Source organism: Tachypleus tridentatus, chromosome 12 (genome assembly GCF_004210375.1).
Source record: "Tachypleus tridentatus isolate NWPU-2018 chromosome 12, ASM421037v1, whole genome shotgun sequence".
Lineage (NCBI taxonomy): Eukaryota > Metazoa > Arthropoda > Merostomata > Xiphosura > Limulidae > Tachypleus > Tachypleus tridentatus.
Window position 1 is genome coordinate 117,362,793 of NC_134836.1, and position 24,133 is coordinate 117,386,925.

The following is a 24,133-nucleotide window of genomic DNA, read 5'->3' on the forward strand; positions in this document are numbered from 1 at the left end:
AACCATTAAAGACACTTATGAACATTTTGTCATGTATCCAGTTATTTCTAACATTCACATGGACATTGTTTGAAACATAACCATTAAAGACACTTATGAACATTTTGTCATGTATCCAGTTATTTCTAACATTGTTTGAAACATAACCATTAAAGACACTTATGGACATTTTGTCGTGTATCCAGTTATTTCTAACATTACTGATCTAAAATATTTTAATATTTCACTTTAAGTGCTGCTCCCTGGTTTCTTGCTCGTAAGACACGGGACTTACATCACCAAATATCAGGTTTTGATACCCATGATGGACAAAGCATAGATAGCTCACTTTGTAGGTTTATGCTTAACAAAACAAACAAAAGCCTCAGTGTCAAAATTTTGTCTGTAATGGAAGTATTCATTTTTGGAAATAAGGAAACAGAATTCAGTAAGTGTTTATATTTAGGTTGGTGTAATTTTGATAAAAAAATGTATTATAAACAATATTCAATTCGAGAATGTGTTAAAAGATTTTGTGCTGGTTTTGTCATGTTTTGTTTTACACCGTAAAAATTCTGGAATAAGTTATTGTTGATGTAAGTCTGACCTGGACAAGTAATTCTGTAATTTTTATTTACTACTGGAATCGAAAGATTCAAAAGAATTAATCTTTCTAACCCTAAATGCAATAATTTCTTTTCTAAAACAATTTATAATTAATGTAAATATCTTTGTTTAAAGTTTTGTTTCTTTTGTTAATTACTGCTGTAATTTCAGATATCACGAAAAACAATGGAAGAATGTTTTAGCGATAGCCATTTTTTCAGGTTGTTTCATTCTGGCTTGGCAGGTAATAGTGTTAAAATGGAACTTTTTAAGTGTTTAGAATATCACTAACTTAATCTTGTCTGATTACAACAGCTCACTGTTATTCTGACTTGCTGTAGATGATGTTCTTGTTATAAAGGAATCATTAGAGTCCAGGAATGTTTGGATATTAACTTATAAACCACAGCTAAGCCTAACAGATAATTATACTAATCTAAGATTTAATAAGTAGTAAAAGTTGGGTTCATATTCTCTACATTAAACAAATGATTAAACTGGTTTATTATTCTGTATTTGTTCTTGTTTTTATAACATGCTAACTTTCTGTCAGCTAATTACTCTTTCTATTGAAAGATATAGCTTTAAAATTCTTTTCGTATAATTATAGCTAATGATAGAAGGTACAATATTGCTACATTAAAGAAACTTTGTTTTTGGATAAAAAGATAAAATATTTTTTATAAGTTTGTTTTCTTAAAAAAGATATTTAGGTGTCTGCAATTCTATGAAGTTTGCATGTTTGTATATAATCTATCTATTTTGTCACATTTCATTAAGGTTTTATTTTATTTTTGGGCATAATGGCCATAATATACTTAACTGATTTAGATGGGCTCTATCTTTCAATGTTTTAATGTTTTACCATTTTGGTTATAAAAAAGTATGTTAATTCTACTTGAATTTGGTAGTACGTAACTTAATATTTGGTTTTAAGCTTTGTATTTCTACATTGCAGTTTGCCCAGTTTGCTCTACTCACCCAAACTCTAGCAATTCTAGGTGTGTACTTGATTGGTCAAATATCGAAATCCACGTTCCAAAGAGTACTTCTAGGTCAGATGGTAAGTGTTTTTATTAAGTTGTTTTAATTTTGTTATAATATATTTTAGTGGATTATGTATCAATGTAATTGTATCACAGCTTCACAATACAAGTATCATGTTACTGTTTCTACACCTTTAGGAGCTATGCATATAATGTTTATTACATTTCTAAATATACTAATTATATTTGTCAAACTTTGAGTAAAAAATATAGTGTGTTTTGTACATAAAGAAAAGAAGCAAATTTTTAATAAATTTTCTACCAAAAATATTCGTGTGAATTTACCAAACCCTAATCAGTGTTAGTGAAAGGTGATGTTCATATTAAGAATAAAAAATATCTTTTTCATAAAATAATGTCAAATATTTATCAAGTTTTTAGAAAAGATTGAACCTTGTACCTTTTATATCAAGGATGAATGATTAGAATTGTGATTTATATTAATTTTAGGCTTAAGTAGTTCGATGAGAATATTATGTTGTAGTCCTAAAGAAGTAAAGGTGTTACCTTAAGCCTTGTTTTGATCTATTTTTAGGGTATGAGCTTTTGTTTTGTTGTTAATGTTTATAACATTCTTTATCATTATTTTTGTTCATCTGTTGATTTTGAATTATTTATTGAATATTATTTATTTTTTATTAATTGTTGTCCTGTAGAATTTATAGTAATTTTTTGAATGAGTTTGAAGACTAGTTCAGTAATTTGAAGTCACTAGTACACTTCTTTAACACTAGCCTTTCATAGTATGTTTACTTTTCATAAAGTAGTTAATGTTCCTCGTAAATATGTATTTTAGAACAAAATAAATATATTGTGTACTGAAATAGAATGTTCCAGAACTAATCTGAGATATAAATCAGTTACATTTATTAGCTGCTCAAAGGTGAACACTATAGCAAACAACGAAACTGAAAAACTTAAATAATAAAAATAACTGTGTATCGAATTACATAGATAAATGCACGCTTTTCTTGTTGGTTATAAATAACTGAATATGAATATCATAGAGAATTAACATTTTCAAAAAACTGGAGAGGGCATTTTTAATGGGTTTGTCTTTCTTTTTATTACATCTTAATAAAGGAGATTGTAATTTTATATTCTACTTTATTAACATCTATAGTATGTTTCTCATTAATTAGACTCTCAGAAAATTTAAAACGGATGATTTCTTGCACAGACACATCACATGAAGATTAAGAATTCAAATATTTTTTTTAAATTAAAAAGTAGAAAATATTTTAATAAAGTTGGATTATAAACAACATTTGAGGCGAAGCTTAGTGACCTAGGTGGACAATAAAATGCTGAAAAGTAATTGTGTAAAAGGTTGTGAACTGTATTCTTTGACCCAGCTATTGACATAAAAGTCAATACTAGGAAATATAACGTAAGTACTCTAGAAAATGTTTTCCACTACTGTGTTGAAAAGTGTAGAATTTTATTTTATTTTTTTTGCAGTGAAATTTCTTATAGTTAAATCCTGCTTTTCAGTAGCACAAAGAGTTCTTAGGGATGAAAGTTTTGATTGGCTGTTTATAGTAATGGGTTTTCTGTATCATTATATACTAACTAATGACTGTATGTTTCTCTTACTTATAAAACCTGTGATACTTCTGTTGAGTTTTCCTCGGTATCATTTGTAACCATACTGATGGTACCTCTGATGTGGAAACAAACTGTATCTTACAGACAGGAGCTACAGTTATTAAACTGGAACTCTGTTTGTGGTGTAGTACACTTCCTGTTCTCAGTAATTTTATTTTTTACAAAACTGAAATTTTTGAACAAAATGTGCTTCACCCAAGTTGATAAATCTTCTCACCCAAAGGCCTCAAGTGTTGGTCTGTAAACTTCTAGTAACCAGTGGTGGACATAGCACTGATAGATCATTGTGTACTTTACAACAAGCATAGAATTAATTGTCACAAAATTAAAATAAATTGTGTATTGCAAGTTATCACTCGGCTAATTCAACGTGTTCAATCAGCATGTGTTGCTCGGTAAACCTTGAAAATGGATTTTGTGTTATACTGTTGGTAACATGTTTTGATAGAAGATTAAAGGTATAATATAAAGATAATTATCAATTCTTGTTATGTTTGACTGAATATGAACCAAGTGATTATTGCTTACATATAGGTTATTCCCATCTTGTACGTCATTTTATCTAGATCTTTCATGAAATTGTACATCTTTGCACTTAATGTACAAGTCTTCACCTTAAGATTATTTTTCTCCCTATTGCTTAATATTTCTCCATCCAATTTGGTAGTATTTGTAAAATACTCCTATAGGAATGTAATTTCTGTGTGACTATAACCTTTCTCTTTCCCCCTACAGGCTGGATTGATTCTCGGCTATAGTCTGCTGTTTGGTAATCAAATGCTGTTGGCTTCTTTTTATCCAACTGCCCTTATAATGAGTTTTGTAAGTATTTGTGTGGTATAAAACAAAAATCATGAATGTTTGAAAATAAAAAATCTTTGTTGTTCCCCAAAAGGATAAAAACTGACATCACTGTGGGCATGATCTTTTAAAACTGACATCTTTTCTTTTTTTAAGTTATCATATTCACTCCTATACTCAGGATACAAGTTTTTGCTGATCACATTGCTGTTTGAAACCTTTTCCAACAAGTATCTTCTGGAACGTTTATTTCCTTCACCAGTCACAACCCTAGTGATTCATATTCACAATATATTTGTGCAAGTAACCAAGGATGTAAAGAACACTTTTCTTTTGATATATCTTTTCAGAAAAAAACCCTGTATCATCCAGGTATCACACTTTGTCAGTAATGTACAGAGAACATTAAAATGGCAGAGGCTCATTAATGAAAGGGAGGGAAGGAGTTAAAGGGGCTGTTGGAATAGTGGGTAATCTTTCTAACACATTACTTACTGTAAAGACCAATCCGTCTCTATCACGATGTTCATGTTAAAACTGAAGTGTCTTTTTAATAAGTTAGGTATGTGTTGTTGACAATTTTTAACTGAGAAAAGAGAACTTTGGGGGCATAAGGATAAGAAGGGAGGGGCTTCAACCCACCCAGTCACCCTCTCTGTGTGTGTTTTTACATCATACACACAATGAAATAGTTCACACAAGAATTAATAAAAGCAAAAAACTTTAATTTGAAATTCAAAAAATTGGAGGGAGTTTTGAAATTTTAAAATTATTTTCTAAACAAATTATTTCATACTTAAAAGTTGTAAGTTATGTTGTATTTCTCCATTAATTATTTGCCAGTCAATGTAAATAAAAGGTTGATTGACTTATGTTTTTGGAAAATCTGTATCTTGATAGTTAAATATTTTTAACTGCTAAATCATAATATAAATAATTTTAAATTTCTGTTTCCTGGAATTACATTGTGACTTTATAAAGTAGCATATGAATTTAGAACAGTTTTTTACCAAATCATGCATAAATAAATGTAACTAGTAAGTTCATTAGTGTTGTGAAAAGAAGTTTTGAAAGCCATAAACATAGGCTTGAATTTTACAAACAAAAAATGTAACACGGGAACAATTTTACAAAATGAAAGAATTACCTCAGAAGATAGACTAGATAGTTCCTTCATTACGTCAGAAGGTAGACTAGAAAGTTCCTTCATTACGTCAGAAGGTAGACTAGAAAGTTCCTTCATTACGTCAGAAGGTAGACTAGAAAGTTCCTTCATTACGTCAGAAGGTAGACTAGAAAGTTCCTTCGTTACGTCAGAAGGTAGACTAGAAAGTTTCTTCGTTACGTCAGAAGGTAGACTAGAAAGTTCCTTCAGGCTTAAATTGAAAATTTTGATATTCTCATCTTTCTACCAGTTTTTTAAACTGAGCAGGACATCTGTTTAAGTAATTCACATTAAGGGTTGCACTTTGTTTTAAGATGACTTAGAAGAGATCACAGTGTAAGATGGAAAAATGTTCTCCTGTGACTTGAATGTGTAACTGATTCTTCAATCTAATCCAATTTTTTTGTACCATAAGTCATACGTATTCATATTTTAAATTTTTATGGTGCCTCACGTAGGTTTAGATGTTATATTATGTTGCCTCTATTCAATGGTTTCAGATAATCTGCTTGCTAGAACCACAGTTTAACAGATTGAAATGGTCTGTTGTAAGATGGGTCACCCAGCTCGGAGTTCTTGGTGTGGGATGTGTTGGTCTTAAAGCTCTATCATCAGCTCTTCTACGGGTTAAAGATGACGTAAGTAGAGATCTCCTTAAAGGTAATGTGAATAACTTTAAGTCGACAAATAATGTGTAAATATGTCAATATATTGGACATTCATGATGACGAGAAACCCATTTAAAATAAAAACGTAACTCAGAACGACTGGTATGAGTATTAACACTTTTATTGGTAATCACAGAACAATGTTTCGACCTTCCTAGGTCAACTTCAGGTCAACTCTTTACAGTAGATTAAATAATCCCTATTTGTCATATAGTTTAAGTTGACCTCAGACTCCATTTTCAATTTTTAATTGTAGAAAATTTTGCAACTGTACAGAATATTAGATTGAACATCATTCATTTTGGTAAATGAATTTTTAAAAATTTGAGGATTGGTATTAAAAAAAAAATTGTATTCTAGTTGATCCACTGTGAATGTAATTAACATTCCAGTCAGCGTAGACTACCTACTAAGATAAAAATTAGCCTAACTGATGATGAGTGTATGTAATTAAATATACCTATATAATAATTTATACTTGGATAACAACTTTCCCTGAAGTTTTAGAGTATAGCTAGTTATATATGTACTGTTTTCTTATTCATACTTAAAGTATTCCTAGAATAAACCCCTGAAGTTTTAGAGTATATCTAGTTAAATGTTTCATACTTAAATTTGTGCTTATAAATAATTCATTGAGAAAAACCTACTCCTAAAGATTCCACTTTTGACATTTCTTTCAGGCTCATATTTGGAATATTTTAAGGTCAAAATTTTCAAACTATAGAGATTTCCACACGATGCTGTACACTTGTGCAGTAGAGTTTGACTTGATGGAAAGAGAGGTAAGTGATATTGTATCTTTTATTTAAATTATGGTATAATTACTTGAATATATATATAAATTCCAGTTTAGGTTAAATGTTTGTAAAATGTCATAATGCTAAAGAATAATTAAAAATATTTTGTTACATAATGGTTGGTAATTTATTGTAAGTGTACTGTCTTCTCCAATGTAATTTATTTCAATATACAGTTGTAAAGATGTAGTAAATTTTTGTTTTTGGTGGATAGAAACGATAGTATATACATAGGATTTATGTTTTGATATATACACTATTGGCATGTCATGACTAGGTGGGTTAAGGAGTTCAACTTGTAATCTGAAGATTGTGGGTTTGAATCCCCATCACACAACATATGCTTGCTCTTTAAGCCGTGGAGGTGTTATAATATCATGGTCAATCCCACTATTTTCGTTGGTTAAAGAGTAGCCCAAAAGTTGGTGGTGGGTGGTGATGACTAGCTGTCTTACACTGCTAAATTAGGGATGGATAGTGCAGATAGCCCTCATGTAGCTTTGTGCAAAATTCAGAAACAAATATGTATACCATTTTAATGACTTTTTGAACAATTAAAATAATTTGGAAAGTTTAATATTCAAATTTATATTCAGTGTTTTTAAAATAAACATGTTGTTTTACTTTTTTTTATCACCTATTAAAAGGAATTTTGTGTGTGAATTTCATCTGTTTTCTCCCAAGTTAATTTTTGTACAATAAAAACAAATGTCCAGGAAAATGTATGATTTGTATTTATTTTCTCAGTGGATTAAATTATAAGTGGTTGTGTATTTGAATGCTGATAATAAAAATATGTTTTGTTGTTGTTGTTGTTTTATATCTACATTGGTTCGATTTTGTTTGTTTCACCATAGGAAGCAACACTACCAAATAAACTGTTTTTACAGGATGTCTCTGGTTTTAAAAAGACTGAAATAACATCATGCCTTGTGCACCCATGGCCTAAAAATTTAAACCTTTTAAAATTAAAAAGATTAAAAACTGAGCAGTTACACTAACTGCAATACAATTAAAAACAAATGAACATTACTAATGTGTGGTAACATCACAAATAAATGTTAATGTTTTTGTGCAAGTTGAAGACTAGAAATTATTTTTAAAAATCACAAACACAAATTCCAGAAAAAAAAACCTTTTAGTACCATTATTTTTATAAGCATCTGCCTTTCTCAGTTGTGAAACATCTACCTTTGTATCAACAATTTATGTAATATATTATAGAAAAGAATAAGGTAGTTGAAAATTGCACAAGATAAAATATGATAGAATAATGTAAAATAAAGAAAAAGACATGAATTACAAGATACATATTTGAAAGGTACTGAGAAATTAGAAATAAATCAGTGTTTATAGTTCATAAAAAAATATACAAAATACATTTGTCTCAGAATTAGCCACATTAGTCAACACGATAAAACTTAAATAGCTTGGAAAAGAACCTTATAAGTGAATCAGCATGTATAAGAAACTTGATTGTGAAAATTGAGGTAAGAAATATTGTAAAAAAAAAAGGTATTGCTAGATTAGTAAAAAATGTACAAAAACCATGTTTTGTCATTTATCAATTTTTGTTTCTTATTTCTTTTCAGACTCCTCTTCGATTGATGAAAACTCTAGTTTTACCAGTGGCATTTCTAGTAATTGTTGTTGTGATGGTACAGGTTAGCTTACATTATTCTGTACTGTTGTAAACTGTTAACAGATCTACAAGAAACTTGATAATATCTACAGTCATCATGATGTAATGTACATTGTTACATTATTATTTAGTACTGTTGTAAACTGTTAACAGATCTACAAGTAACTTGGTAATATCTACAGTCATCATGATGTAATGTACATTGTTACATTATTATTCTGTACTGTTGTAAACTGTTAACAGATCTACAAGTAACTTGATAATATCTACAGTCATCATGATGTAATGTATATTATTACATTATTATTTAGTACTGTTGTAAACTGTTAACAGATCTACAAGTAACTTGATAATATCTACAGTCATCATGATTTAATGTATATTGTAACATTATTCTGTACTGTTGTAAACTGTTAACAGATCTACAAGTAACTTGATAATATCTACAGTCATCATGATGTAATGTACATTGTTACATTATTATTTAGTACTGTTGTAAACTGTTAACAGATCTACAAGTAACTTGATAATATCTACAGTCATCATGATTTAATGTACATTGTTACATTATTATTCTGTACTGTTGTAAACTGTTAACAGATCTACAAGTAACTTGATAATATCTACAGTCATCATGATGTAATGTATATTATTACATTATTATTTAGTACTGTTGTAAACTGTTAACAGATCTACAAGTAACTTGATAATATCTACAGTCATCATGATTTAATGTATATTGTAACATTATTCTGTACTGTTGTAAACTGTTAACAGATCTACAAGTAACTTGATAATATCTACAGTCATCATGATGTAATGTACATTGTTACATTATTATTTAGTACTGTTGTAAACTGTTAACAGATCTACAAGTAACTTGATAATATCTACAGTCATCATGATTTAATGTACATTGTTACATTATTATTCTGTACTGTTGTAAACTGTTAACAGATCTACAAGTAACTTGATAATATCTACAGTCATCATGATGTAATGTATATTATTACATTATTATTTAGTACTGTTGTAAACTGTTAACAGATCTACAAGTAACTTGATAATATCTACAGTCATCATGATTTAATGTATATTGTAACATTATCTTATTCTGTACTGTTGTAAACTGTTAACAGATCTACAAGTAACTTGATAATATCTACAGTCATCATGATGTAATGTACATTGTTACATTATTATTTAGTACTGTTGTAAACTGTTAACAGATCTACAAGTAACTTGATAATATCTACAGTCATCATGATTTAATGTATATTGTAACATTATTATTTAGTACTGTTGTAAACTGTTAACAGATCTACAAGTAACTTGATAATATCTACAGTCATCATGATTTAATGTATATTGTTACATTATTATCTGTACTGTTGTAAACTGTTAACAGATCTACAAGTAACTTGATAATATCTACAGTCATCATGATGTAATGTATATTGTTACATTATTATTTAGTACTGTTGTAAACTGTTAACAGATCTACAAGTAACTTGATAATATCTACAGTCATCATGATTTAATGTATATTGTAACATTATTATTTAGTACTGTTGTAAACTGTTAACAGATCTACAAGTAACTTGATAATATCTACAGTCATCATGATTTAATGTATATTGTAACATTATTCTGTACTGTTGTAAACTGTTAACAGATCTACAAGTAACTTGATAATATCTACAGTCATCATGATGTAATGTACATTGTTACATTATTATTTAGTACTGTTGTAAACTGTTAACAGATCTACAAGTAACTTGATAATATCTACAGTCATCATGATTTAATGTATATTGTTACATTATTATTTACTGTTGTAAACTGTTAACAGATCTACAAGTAACTTGATAATATCTACAGTCATCATGATGTAATGTATATTGTTACATTATTCTGTACTGTTGTAAACTGTTAACAGATCTACAAGTAACTTGATAATATCTACAGTCATCATGATGTAATGTATATTGTTACATTATTATTTAGTACTGTTGTAAACTGTTAACAGATCTACAAGTAACTTGATAATATCTACAGTCATCATGATTTAATGTATATTGTTAACATTATTCTGTACTGTTGTAAACTGTTAACAGATCTACAAGTAACTTGATAATATCTACAGTCATCATGATTTAATGTATATTGTTACATTATTATTTAGTACTGTTGTAAACTGTTAACAGATCTACAAGTAACTTGATAATATCTACAGTCATCATGATTTAATGTATATTGTTACATTGTTATTTAGTACTGTTTTAAACTGTTAACAGATCTACAAGTAACTTGATAATATCTACAGTCATCATGATGTAATGTATATTGTTACATTATTCTGTACTGTTGTAAACTGTTAACAGATCTACAAGTAACTTGATAATATCTACAGTCATCATGATGTAATGTATATTGTTACATTATTATTTAGTACTCTTTTAAACTGTTAACAGATCTACAAGTAACTTGATAATATCTACAGTCATCATGATGTAATGTATATTGTTACATTATTATTTAGTACTGTTTTAAACTGTTAACAGATCTACAAGTAACTTGATAATATCTATAGTCATCATGATGTAATGTATATTGTTACATTATTATTTAGTACTGTTGTAAACTGTTAACAGATCTACAAGTAACTTGATAATATCTATAGTCATCATGATGTAATGTATATTGTTACATTATTATTTAGTACTGTTTTAAACTGTTAACAGATCTACAAGTAACTTGATAATATCTATAGTCATCATGATGTAATGTATATTGTTACATTATTATTTAGTACTGTTTTAAACTGTTAACAGATCTACAAGTAACTTGATAATACCTATAGTCATCATGATTTAATGTATATTGTTACATTATTATTTAGTACTGTTTTAAACTGTTAACAGATCTACAAGTAACTTGATAATATCTATAGTCATCATGATTTAATGTATATTGTTACATTATTATTTAGTACTGTTTTAAACTGTTAACAGATCTACAAGTAACTTGATAATATCTATAGTCATCATGATTTAATGTATATTGTTACATTATTATTTAGTACTGTTTTAAACTGTTAACAGATCTACAAGTAACTTGATAATACCTATAGTCATCATGATTTAATGTATATTGTTACATTGTTATTTAGTACTGTTTTAAACTGTTAACAGATCTACAAGTAACTTGATAATATCTATAGTCATCATGATTTAATGTATATTGTTACATTATTATTTAGTACTGTTTTAAACTGTTAACAGATCTACAAGTAACTTGATAATATCTATAGTCATCATGATTTAATGTATATTGTTACATTATTATTTAGTACTGTTTTAAACTGTTAACAGATCTACAAGTAACTTGATAATACCTATAGTCATCATGATTTAATGTATATTGTTACATTATTATTTAGTACTGTTTCAAACTGTTAACAGATCTACAAGTAACTTGATAATACCTATAGTCATCATGATGTAATGTATATTGTTACATTATTATTTAGTACTGTTGTAAACTGTTAACAGATCTACAAGTAACTTGATAATACCTATAGTCATCATGATGTAATGTATATTGTTACATTATTATTTAGTACTGTTTTAAACTGTTAACAGATCTACAAGTAACTTGATAATATCTATAGTCATCATGATTTAATGTATATTGTTACATTATTATTTAGTACTGTTTTAAACTGTTAACAGATCTACAAGTAACTTGATAATATCTATAGTCATCATGATTTAATGTATATTGTTACATTATTATTTAGTACTGTTTTAAACTGTTAACAGATCTACAAGTAACTTGATAATATCTATAGTCATCATGATTTAATGTATATTGTTACATTATTATTTAGTACTGTTTTAAACTGTTAACAGATCTACAAGTAACTTGATAATACCTATAGTCATCATGATTTAATGTATATTGTTACATTATTATTTAGTACTGTTTTAAACTGTTAACAGATCTACAAGTAACTTGATAATATCTATAGTCATCATGATTTAATGTATATTGTTACATTATTATTTAGTACTGTTTTAAACTGTTAACAGATCTACAAGTAACTTGATAATACCTATAGTCATCATGATTTAATGTATATTGTTACATTATTATTTAGTACTGTTTTAAACTGTTAACAGATCTACAAGTAACTTGATAATACCTATAGTCATCATGATGTAATGTATATTGTTACATTATTATTTAGTACTGTTTTAAACTGTTAACAGATCTACAAGTAACTTGATAATACCTATAGTCATCATGATTTAATGTATATTGTTACATTATTATTTAGTACTGTTTCAAACTGTTAACAGATCTACAAGTAACTTGATAATATCTATAGTCATCATGATTTAATGTATATTGTTACATTATTATTTAGTACTGTTTTAAACTGTTAACAGATCTACAAGTAACTTGATAATATCTATAGTCATCATGATTTAATGTATATTGTTACATTATTATTTAGTACTGTTTTAAACTGTTAACAGATCTACAAGTAACTTGATAATACCTATAGTCATCATGATTTAATGTATATTGTTACATTATTATTTAGTACTGTTTTAAACTGTTAACAGATCTACAAGTAACTTGATAATACCTATAGTCATCATGATTTAATGTACATTGTTACATTATTATTTAGTACAGTTTTAAACTGTTAACAGATCTACAAGTAACTTGATAATATCTATAGTCATCATGATTTAATGTATATTGTTACATTATTATTTAGTACTGTTTTAAACTGTTAACAGATCTACAAGTAACTTGATAATATCTATAGTCATCATGATTTAATGTATATTGTTACATTATTATTTAGTACTGTTGTAAACTGTTAACAGATCTACAAGTAACTTGATAATACCTATAGTCATCATGATTTAATGTATATTGTTACATTATTATTTAGTACTGTTTCAAACTGTTAACAGATCTACAAGTAACTTGATAATATCTATAGTCATCATGATTTAATGTATATTGTTACATTATTATTTAGTACTGTTTTAAACTGTTAACAGATCTACAAGTAACTTGATAATAATACCTATAGTCATCATGATTTAATGTATATTGTTACATTATTATTTAGTACAGTTTTAAACTGTTAACAGACCTACAAGTAACTTGATAATATCTATAGTCATCATGATTTAATGTATATTGTTACATTATTATTTAGTACTGTTGTAAACTGTTAACAGATCTACAAGTAACTTGATAATATCTATAGTCATCATGATTTAATGTATATTGTTACATTATTATTTAGTACTGTTGTAAACTGTTAACAGATCTACAAGTAACTTGATAATATCTATAGTCATCATGATTTAATGTATATTGTTACATTATTATTTAGTACTGTTTTAAACTGTTAACAAATCTACAAGTAAAGCCTAGCAGGTCAGAAATGTAAAAAAATGCTGCACTGTGTTAGTGAGTTTTATCAGGAGACAAATTAGTTGTTCCTAATGGGATCACAAACAATTGTACAAAATTGTAATAGACCATTTGGCCTTAAAAACACCTCAAACAGTAAAAATTCAGTTCAAACGATACTTTAAAACCTTTACTGTTGACTGCTGAGGCTATTCGCATATAAACATGTATAAAACAAGATTCATAATAGTTACATTAAAAAGAATATCCCTTAACCCTTTTACAACAAGCTCAGTATAATATACACTAGGTCATCTACACATTCACACACGTTAATTATTTACAGTACATGTGTATCTTCATAAAATTTGGTTATCTTTTAGTAAATATTACAATTATTTTGTGCACAAAAATCATTTTTAATGAAATATCTTTACTCAAGATCTGTTTGTGAAAATATCCATTGTTTTGTTACTAGTAGGAGTGCAAGGTGGAATCTCATTGTTTGTGTAATCTCTTAAACCTACATTTAAAAAAAAACCGTTGACTTTCATTGAAAATTGTATTGATCTATGTTTGTCAATAAGTTTGAAATCAAATTGTAGATTATAATTCAAACTTTAATATTTTATGTCAGTTAATTTCTTAATTTAAAAGTAAACATTAAAATAACATTTAAATATAGATTTTAGGCAGTTACATGGTATGTTGAATGTTGTAGCACTGTTTAAAATTAGATGTTTGTGTTGTCAAAATATTAATTCTATACTTTGTACAAATTATGATCTCAAATTACTCATACTATCAAGCTAGAATATAAAATAAGAACCTTGTATCTTTTTATTTTACTGAGATATGACTTATATAGGTGAATCAAAGTGGCCCTGTTCACCTCCTTCCATTTTTGAAATGGTCCCTTATATACACTTATTTCAACATGTGACATTAACCAATCAACAGCTTAGAACATCCCCAGAGTGGCTTTCTCTGCCATTTTAATCTGTGAAAATGTTACCACATTCTTTCAAATCTCAGTTACTAAACTTAATAAATTATAGTGTTATTCTATGGTATCAGTGTAGCTTTTTATAATTTTTTGGTTATTCAGCTGTATATATAAAACTTAAATTTTATTTGATATCCTCCATGTGTGAAATTTTAATAGGCTTAACAACTTGCATCCAGAAGCAACCAAGTTCAACAGTTGTAGAGAGAAGAGAATTGTTTGCTTTACTTCTTGATTTATTGTTCCATATTTTAAGAAAAATAAGTTTAATTTATTTCTAAGTATTAATAATATATATAAAATGTTAAAAACTGAAATGTGATTATATTACAACATACTAAAACACAGGAAAGACTAAAGGTCAGTTTTATATTACTGAATACATTAACATGAGCGCATGTGCACTACGTCAGTGCAAGTCATGTAACGTTAGCTAGGCATGACTGGAGGTCAATATAATAAAAAATAATAAATAATTTAAATATATAGATAGCATTATGAGACTTAATCTACTTAGACTAAACATTTATATTTTTATGTTATTATATGTAGTCATTCTAGCATGAAAATAAGCCTAATATATATTTTCTTTTTTTTTTTAATAGTGGTTACAAAGTTGATCAATTGACAGATCCCACATAGAGTATAGAAAATGACAAAAATGTAAAGTCATACTGAAAACATTTGAAATTTATTTCGAGGTTCTAGAGATTTTGGGATGAAGAATATAATAAAATTATCAATGGGCCCCCATTAAAACAATGGGCTCTGGGGCTAAGTCCCCTCTAGCCCCTACCTAAATACACTGCTGCTGTCATTCATAGTTTAAAAAAAATTTAAAGGACTGTCTGATGTTGAGTTAATTTTTATGTGCATCTGAAAATGTAAAAAAGTAAGATAACCAAAGAAGTAACAGTATCTCTCTCTATTCTGGTATTGTTTTGTAGATAGTGAGAGATAGTTGGAATATAGATCACCTGAAGAAAGAGAAACCTCTAGGATATGTTGCTCAAGTGAGTAATACAGTTTTAAATATAGCTAAATGTGAGTCACATGTGGTTCTGTATTCTGTTCATATTAATGAGTTGTAGTATCAGTCAAAACTGGAAATACAGTGCATGATCTTCGGTTTATAAAAATGTTTTATGACGTAATGTTTCTCTATATATTAATATATAAAACTAAATGGTCTATTACAAACCAAGCTACGAATCTTAGAGCATGGTGTACATATTATATACAAAAATGGTAATTAACTTAGAACTGCTCTATGCAAGTTATTCAGTGTTTTTAACATGTTTCCATAGTGTCTTTTCAATTTTTTTTTTTATATATAACAAACTATTAGATAGCCTTATGAAAGCAACGAATCTAAAGGTGGAAGAAAAAATTCATTTAATCTGTGGGAACCACACGTAATTTATTTGTAATTCTCCATGTTGAAACCTATTTCAGTTGTTTTGAAAAACTGTTTTGTTTACTATAGTTACTTAAAACTGATCACAAGGAATTAGAAACAACTTAAATAGGGCAAAAACATAGGGTACTTCACACAACTCAATACATGTTTAAGTACACCTAATGATGATGTCACGAACATAACCATGATCTCAGCATAAATGTAAATGTACTCCTTGCATTTTGCGTGTATTACAGGTTTTCAGTTTTGTTATCGAAATTTTACTGACGTTAGGATCACAGCAGAAATGTTAGCAGAGATGAAACGTTCGTTGTCCGGTATATTTTTTCTTTTCTATTTTAGTTATTTTTCATTTTGAAAGTGTGCGGGATATTTCCTGTATCTACATATTTGGAAAGTTAAATCACAAGAGTGTATTTGAATAAAATAAAAATCAAATGTAGATGTGAGATATTTATGTTGTTCTCGGTGGTTTTGTTTTCTCTAAACATTTATAGGAACTTTATTTCAGTCAGGTTAATTTTGATCTACAGTTGGTTCTAAGTTTGATCATTATATATTGATAAGCTATAAGAGATTTAAATAAATTCTATCTGGGGTACCCATACCCTGGATAGAAATTATGTAGATTCATGATTAATGAAAGATTATCTCAGGACATGAAAAGTTGTTTCCTACATATATATATAATTTTGAAAAACAACAAAACACCCATAAAAAACACAAAATGTGGAACTGTAAATTTGAATGTATCTCCTCATGGACCCAACAAACCTTCATGTCAAATATGGTGAAGATCCATCAAAAGGGGCCAAGTAGTAGTAAAACACAACAACAACATAAAACCACAAAATGCAAAATTGAACATTTGTGTGTATTTTCCCCATGGACCTAATGAACCTCCATTCAATCCACACTCTGTAGACTATATGGACATACAACAGACAATATTATTATATCTATATAGGTGGTGCCATTTTATTAGATTTGCATGTGATATATTCATGACATCATATTTGCACTCTGAGAATGGAGAAAAATAAAGTTTTCCTTTACAGGAAACTGAGGTGAAATGGGAAAATCATGACCCCTATTGCAAATCTACATGTACACAGGATAAAACTTTCATGAAGTTGTGGATTGCACATTGTGTAATGAAAAATTTTTTGCAGTATCATTCAAGCAAGAGTTCCTTTATAGTACAATGTGAATAATTTTTAGTCTTCAAATGTGAATAGTTTATCAAATCGCATCTCAACAGAATGAGTTTATCTTTTAAAGGAATTCTTGGTTTAGTTTTTATAAGTTTTCTTTACAAGATAAAGATGTCATGGCCTGATAGTTAAGGTTCTCAACTTGCAACCTGAGAGTTGCTAGTTTGAATCCATAACAGAATATACTTGCCACTTTGTCTGTGACATTGTTAAAATATGACAGTCAATCCAACTATTCATTAGTAAAGAGAAGCCCAACAGTTGACGGTGCCTAGTGTTGATTGGCTGTCTTCCCTCAAGATTGGGGACAGATAGCTCTAAAGTAACTTTGCATAAAATTCTATAACAAACGAAATATATTTCAATATTTGTATTTAAAACCTTTTAGTTAGTCTCAGTATTTGTCTGACCAGGTAGTGTACAATGTTCTTCAGCTTTGTGCTTTCACCGTAATGGCCGTGCTGATCATGAGATTGAAATTGTTTTTCACACCACAACTCTGCCTTTAGTCTCTCTACTGTCATCCAGAAAGGTATGTTGTAATTTTTGTTGTGAGAACATACAAAATCAGAAGAAAATTGTTTCAGCAATATAATTCCATGATTTGTTTCTTTGTGTGATTCAAACAAGATGTAGTTTTATATCTTGTTATTTGTACATAATTTATAAGACACAAATATTTTCTGTTATTATGGTAAGTTAATCTTTCCTCATTCAGTAAATGTGTTAAACTTCTCATATCAGCAGTAAATAGCAGACTGGGTCATACTTAATTTCCATGGTATCCTTGAAGTTGTTGTTTTCAACTGTTTTGTATTGCTATTGTATTGTGGTGTGGGTATTTTTCAACCTAGACCATCACCAGTGTCTGGGACAAATAATACAGCCCAGAATCTGTCAAACTCAGTTTAATGCCAGAAAACCTAAATATGTTTGACCTAAAGTGGATATAAAAAATTTAACCTGGAGAAGGTGGAGAGATAGTGCTTTAGACAAAGTTTTAATGACAGCATTGATACTAAGGTTCAGATCGCACTTGTTAAAGTATGCTTGGTGTGAAACATGCCACAGACACAGTCTTAAAGTGCACTTCTTCAGTGGTACCAGTGAAATAACGTAGAACATTTTTTTTTTTTATCTACCAAATAATTTGTAACTGTACCTTTTAATAATAGGGGGCAGATGTTTAAGTATGTTATATTGAAATGATTTTTGAGCCTTAGTATTCCGTGTTGTCATGACCAGGTTTGTTCTATCTCCTAACCTTGCATCTTGACAATAATATGGTTTCAGCATAGTCTCCATTGTAAAAGATTTGGTAATAAGGCTATCATGACTAATGTGAATCAATTTTCCTGCATGCTTTCCTTATCTATCTAGTGTTCAAAGTAAACAGTTTACTCAAACCTAATTCAACTGTGATCACACAGAAATACATAGGCATTAGATCTGGTGATTTGTCTGGAGTCTTTATCTTAAGTTGTTGGTCTTATTTCTGTGTGGAAATCCTTTTCGATTATGTTGCATATTATTGACTGAGATACACAAGTGAATTTTGTGTTCATGGATTCTCACCACTTACAAGACACTGCACTTTGTTTTACAGAGCTGAGTTATGACTTGTTACATGTCTCTATTGATGGTCTTGGTACCCCACACTGATCCATATGTTTCTCTTTTTCTTTGCAATTAAGTATAGATGAAAGTGCTTTTAAATCCTAACCACAACACATCTTTTTGATCTAAGTGCATGAATATTTTGTTGAAAAGACCATTATTATCCCTTCCCAAAAGTGATCAGATTTTGGTGGCATCACACTACCCACAAAATGCAGTTATACAACTTTATTTTGATTGTGGTTGTCACATGAGTTGTTGATTTACATGTAGTTTTAATATAATGCACTAAACTTGTACTACTTTAATTTTGAAGATAATATGAAATTTAAATGGTGACAAAAATTTGAGAGATTTACTGTTTTGGTATTATTCTGCTTTAGTTTTTTGGCTTTATTCGTTCCATTAAACTTCACTACACTGGTACAGCCATCCTTCTTTGTTTAATGAGCATTCAGGGAATACAGAACATCCAGCATCAACGTAGCATCCTTGGAGAATACAGTAATCCTTCTCTAGAGGAGCTTATTGAGTGGGTCAATAGTACCACATCTCAAGGTGAGATTAATTGTTACTTGAGTGGATCAGTAGTGCTACATCTCTAGGTGAGATTAATAGTTAGTTGAGTGGATCAGCATGCCACGTCTCAAGGTGAGGTTAATAGTTAGTTGAGTGGATCAGCATGCCACGTCTCAAGGTGAGGTTAATGGTTAGTTGAGTGGGTCAGTAGTACATCTCAAGGTGAGGTTAATATTTATTTGAGTTGATCAATAGTACTATGTCATGGCCCAGTATGGCCAGGTGGTTAAGGTGCTTGACTTGCAATCTGAAGGTTGCAGGTTTGAACCCCACTTACTCCAAACATGCTTGCCCTTTCAGCCATGGGGATAATATAATGTTACAATCACACTATTCATTGGTAAAGAGTAGCCCAGGAGTTGGCAGTAGGTGGTGATGACTAGCTGCCTTTCCTCTAGTCTTAAGTTGCTAAATTAGTTATGACTAGTATAGACAGCTCTGGTGTAGCTTTGTGATAAATTGAAAAAAAGTACTATTTCCCAACATGATTAAGTGGGTCAGTGGTGTCATGTCTAAAATGGAGCGTACTGAGTGGGTCACTTGAGTTACACTGGTATATGAGTTAGTTTTATTTTATCTTTGGATAACATAATGTGCATACATCTGGTTAAAACTTTCCACTAGTGCTAACTGCTTGGTAAAAAAGATCTGTCTGTAGTTTATGCCAAAAAAATTCATTATTGAGAAAGGATTAAAAAATATTGACATCATTATATTTATAATTTTACATTCAATGTTTTCTTCCAACATCATGAATAAAACAAGACCTTAATACTTTGTTGTCCTCTTACAGATGCTGTTTTTGCTGGACCAATGCCAACTATGGCAAATTTAATGTTATCATCAAGACGTCCAATCATCAACCATCCTCATTATGAAGATGCTGGTTTAAGGTGCTTTTGTCATTTTATTATCCTCTGTCTTTCATTGTCATTAAAAACTTTTTGCCAGAATATATATTGATATAAGCCTTTTATATATTGGGTGATAGGTGCTCATTAGTTTCTTACACTGGGTGATAGGTACTCATTAGTTTCTTACACTGGGTGATAGGTGCACAGCTTGATTAGGAATATTCTCATGACATTTAGTTGTAACAGTTTTTTCCTGTTCAGTGGCTAATAAAAGTATAGAACCTGTTAATATATGTGGCAGTTTATGATCTGTCGTTAATTAACATTCCCCGTTTTCTCCACTTATAAAATGTTCTTAAAATTAACATAAAAAAATCAGATATACCTGGATTGAAGACATTGTTACCTACATAACTGATTTTAGACATTTCATTAAATATTTTAATTGTAATAGGACAGGCTTGAGGTACGTTTTATTGGACTTGTAACGCTATGATGCGAGTTGGACAAGAATACACGTCTAGTTACCATAGTAATAATGCTTCATATTATTCATTATGTAGATGAGGGTAAGAGTGTAGATTTGGTTTATCAGGATTTTGAGAAAACATTTGACAAAGTGCCACATAAAAGGTTTGTAAAGAAACATCTCTTTGGGTGTGGGGGATAGGACAGAATAAAGGAGAGAGTTATAAAGAGTTCATTGAGACTAGATTAATATTGCAAGTGAGGTAACCTCAGACTCAGTCTTAGGATCTTTGTTCCTTATTTACATCAGTGATGCAGATGAAAGAATGGTCAATAAATTACTTAAAGTTGATGATGATATTAAAGTCTTGGGTATCACTTGCTGTGAAGAGGGTGCTGCTGATTTACAAGAGAATTTAGATCATTTAGTGAGTTGGGTGAATAAATGGCAGAGGAAGTTTAATTATAATAAATACAAGGTAACACATGTGGGTTATTGTAATTTCAATTATAAGTTTAATTTGGATGGGAATAACCTTAACAGTGCCATGAAAGAAAATTATCTTGGTGTAATGGTTGATCAGTCTGAGGCCATCCAGGCAGTGTGCTGTTGCTTGTGGGTAGAGCAAGTAGGATTTCGTATATATGAAGACACGTGGTATGGATAATACAACTTTTATTAAAATAAAATAGAGAACAATGTTTTGACCTTCTTGGGTCATCTTCAGGTAAACGTCGTTTTCTACATTATTTTAATAAAAGTATTAATACCCGTACCAGCCATCTTGATGTACATTGTTACTTGAAGTGGGTTTCTCATAGCCACGAAACAGGACTTCAGGTTTTATCTACAGATATATTAGATGCAAGTCTAAATATGTAATTTCATTGTATAGGTGGCTGGTTAGGCTACATTTGGAGTCTTGGGTTCCTTATTTTAGGAAGAACACTGAATTGTTGGAAGGAATTCAGGAGAGGGCTACTAAAATAGTGCCTGGAATGAAGGGGTTGTTATATGAGGAGAAGAGAAATAGAGTTACCGTGGATCTGATTGAGGTGTTTAAGATTATAAAGGGAACTGATAGTGCTGATGTACCATATTTAACAGTGAGAACAGTAGGACCCAGGGAACACACAAATTTGGGCAGAGTAGGATCATCTTCAACCAAGACAGTTTCATTTTTCCAACAGAGGGGTTGGTCTTCGGAATAGGTTGCTTTCAGATGTTATAGAGGCAGTAAGTTTAAGAAGAAACTTTAAGTATATGAATGATAAGGGTTGGCTTTAAGATTATTTTAAAATTTATTTATAAATTGTTTTAGTGTGATTGTTACAAAAGAATAGCTGAGATGTACCAATAGGTCCTCTGTTGTCCCGAAACTTTGTTGTCTCACTCATAGTACTCCGGATTCTTGTGCTGTACTATTTTTGAAGCATAACATCTTAACTTTTTTTGCCAGGGGAGCGGACGGAAAGTTTACACAATTTACAGCCGTAAATCTCCAGATGAAAGCGATACCATCAGCTGAAAGAACTAGGTGCTCAGTTTGTTGTTCTTGATACTAAGTGGTGTTTTGGTAAAAGTAGGTAAGTATCTTGGTAAATTCCTGTACTTCCTCAGAACTCGTGTTTATCATTTCATATTCTGTCAAGACTAATTCTTATTTCATCCCTTTGACAGAAAGTATGGTTTAATCTCAGACTGTCACCACTCTTGTCTCATCTCTGCCTTAAACACCTTATTTTCATGTATTATTTTTGAAGGTTTTGTTTTATCCATTCTTTGTGCAACTGAGTTCTCTATGACTTTACCATTTTCATCCTTTTCTCTTTAAATTGTGTGGCTGCTCACCCACAGTTCCTCTCCAAAATAACTTTCCTCTGTCTTTAGTTTTAAACAACTTGAGATCCAAAATTCAGAGGCACAACTGCACAGTTGAACAACAACGTTATTCTGTTTATTACACAGAATAAATGTTTTACAGATATTTATAGATGTCTAGTATACTGTAAAACCTTATACAGTAGAGGGTCAGTAAGACTTATAAATAAGATGATGTAATTAGAAGCCACAGCTAGTAATGGTGTATTGTCAGGATTACAAATACGAGCCTTGTATAGAAATTCTGTGATTATGTGGTCATCTCTGGAATCGAGGTTTTTCTTAAATGTATAACAAATCAGCACTTGTGTCATTAGGTATGAACCCAATATAATTAATAGTTTCCAGTGCAATCATCTTGGGTGTTATGTTTGTAACACCTCTGTAGCAGTGGAAAAAATGTAATTAAAAACACAAGTTCTTTTGCATGTGATTTTTAAATATATTAACTTCTGCTCTAAACTGGTTAAAGCTTAGTTCAAATAATGATGAAAAGTGTCTTATTACATTCTTTCACGTTCTTCTGGAATCAACAGCTTGTTGTGTGTGTTTACAACTAGTCTTAGGACTGTATCTAAGACTTGTTAAAGTAATTTATCATTTCACTTTTAATTAATTGGAAAACTACAGCCAATGGCGTGTTACTTCCAAGTATGTTTTAATAATGTTTTGATAATTAAATCAAAATTACTTTTAACACTCCAGTTTGCTGTAAAAAGATTTTTTTAAATATGACTTCAGCTCATCACCATCAAGAGGGTGTAATGGATGTTTTATTATATTAGATGGTTCTAATTTTGACTTATTATTATACTACAGATAATTGTTTATGAAGAAGAGACGATTGAGGGTTGTTTAGTAAACAGATGCAAACATTTGAGGGTTGTAAACAAAAAATGTTTTAAAATCATGTTAGGTTATTTAAAACCACAGTTAGTGATATCATTTGTTAGCAGTTTTTATACAGATAAATTTAGTGATAATCTAGCATTTTTGGAATCAAGACTAGTTTCATAATTATAGGAGTCTGAGAAAAAAACTATTTATTACATAACATTTGTTAGTCATTTACACAAACAAACGTTCACCAAGATATGTGTAAAATATCGAACTGGTTCACATCCAGGTACAAGTTTTATTTCCATTTTGTTTTAAGATGAAACCATAAACAAAATTTTCTTTTCTAATCATTTTGGTTTTTGTTTCAAAGGTGTCTTTTTTTCATCTTGTCCCATTGATATTGATTTGATGTTAAATGTTTTACAGAAGTGTTTTCTCCGTAGGGATGGTTGTGGAATGGGGAGATGTGTGGGATGTGGGAAGATCCTGGTAA

At 29.6% G+C, this 24,133-nt stretch overlaps 2 protein-coding genes across 2 annotated transcripts in view; both read left to right on the forward strand.

The window, feature by feature from the left end:
- The window catches only part of LOC143234462 (protein C-mannosyl-transferase DPY19L1-like), a 40,384-nt gene extending 18,040 nt beyond the window's left edge, over positions 1-22,344 (forward strand). The window contains 12 exon segments of the mRNA XM_076471848.1: positions 757-829; positions 1,544-1,648; positions 3,975-4,061; positions 5,706-5,843; positions 6,557-6,658; positions 8,266-8,337; positions 15,714-15,779; positions 17,814-17,904; positions 17,907-17,932; positions 19,401-19,575; positions 20,390-20,489; positions 22,241-22,344. Of these exon segments, the coding sequence (XP_076327963.1) occupies positions 757-829; positions 1,544-1,648; positions 3,975-4,061; positions 5,706-5,843; positions 6,557-6,658; positions 8,266-8,337; positions 15,714-15,779; positions 17,814-17,904; positions 17,907-17,932; positions 19,401-19,575; positions 20,390-20,489; positions 22,241-22,262 (1,057 nt within the window). The 3' untranslated portion in view covers positions 22,263-22,344.
- The window catches only part of LOC143234467 (receptor-type tyrosine-protein phosphatase N2-like), a 562,455-nt gene that overhangs the window by 192,123 nt on the left and 346,199 nt on the right, over positions 1-24,133 (forward strand). The gene's annotated exons all lie outside the window — the stretch shown is intronic.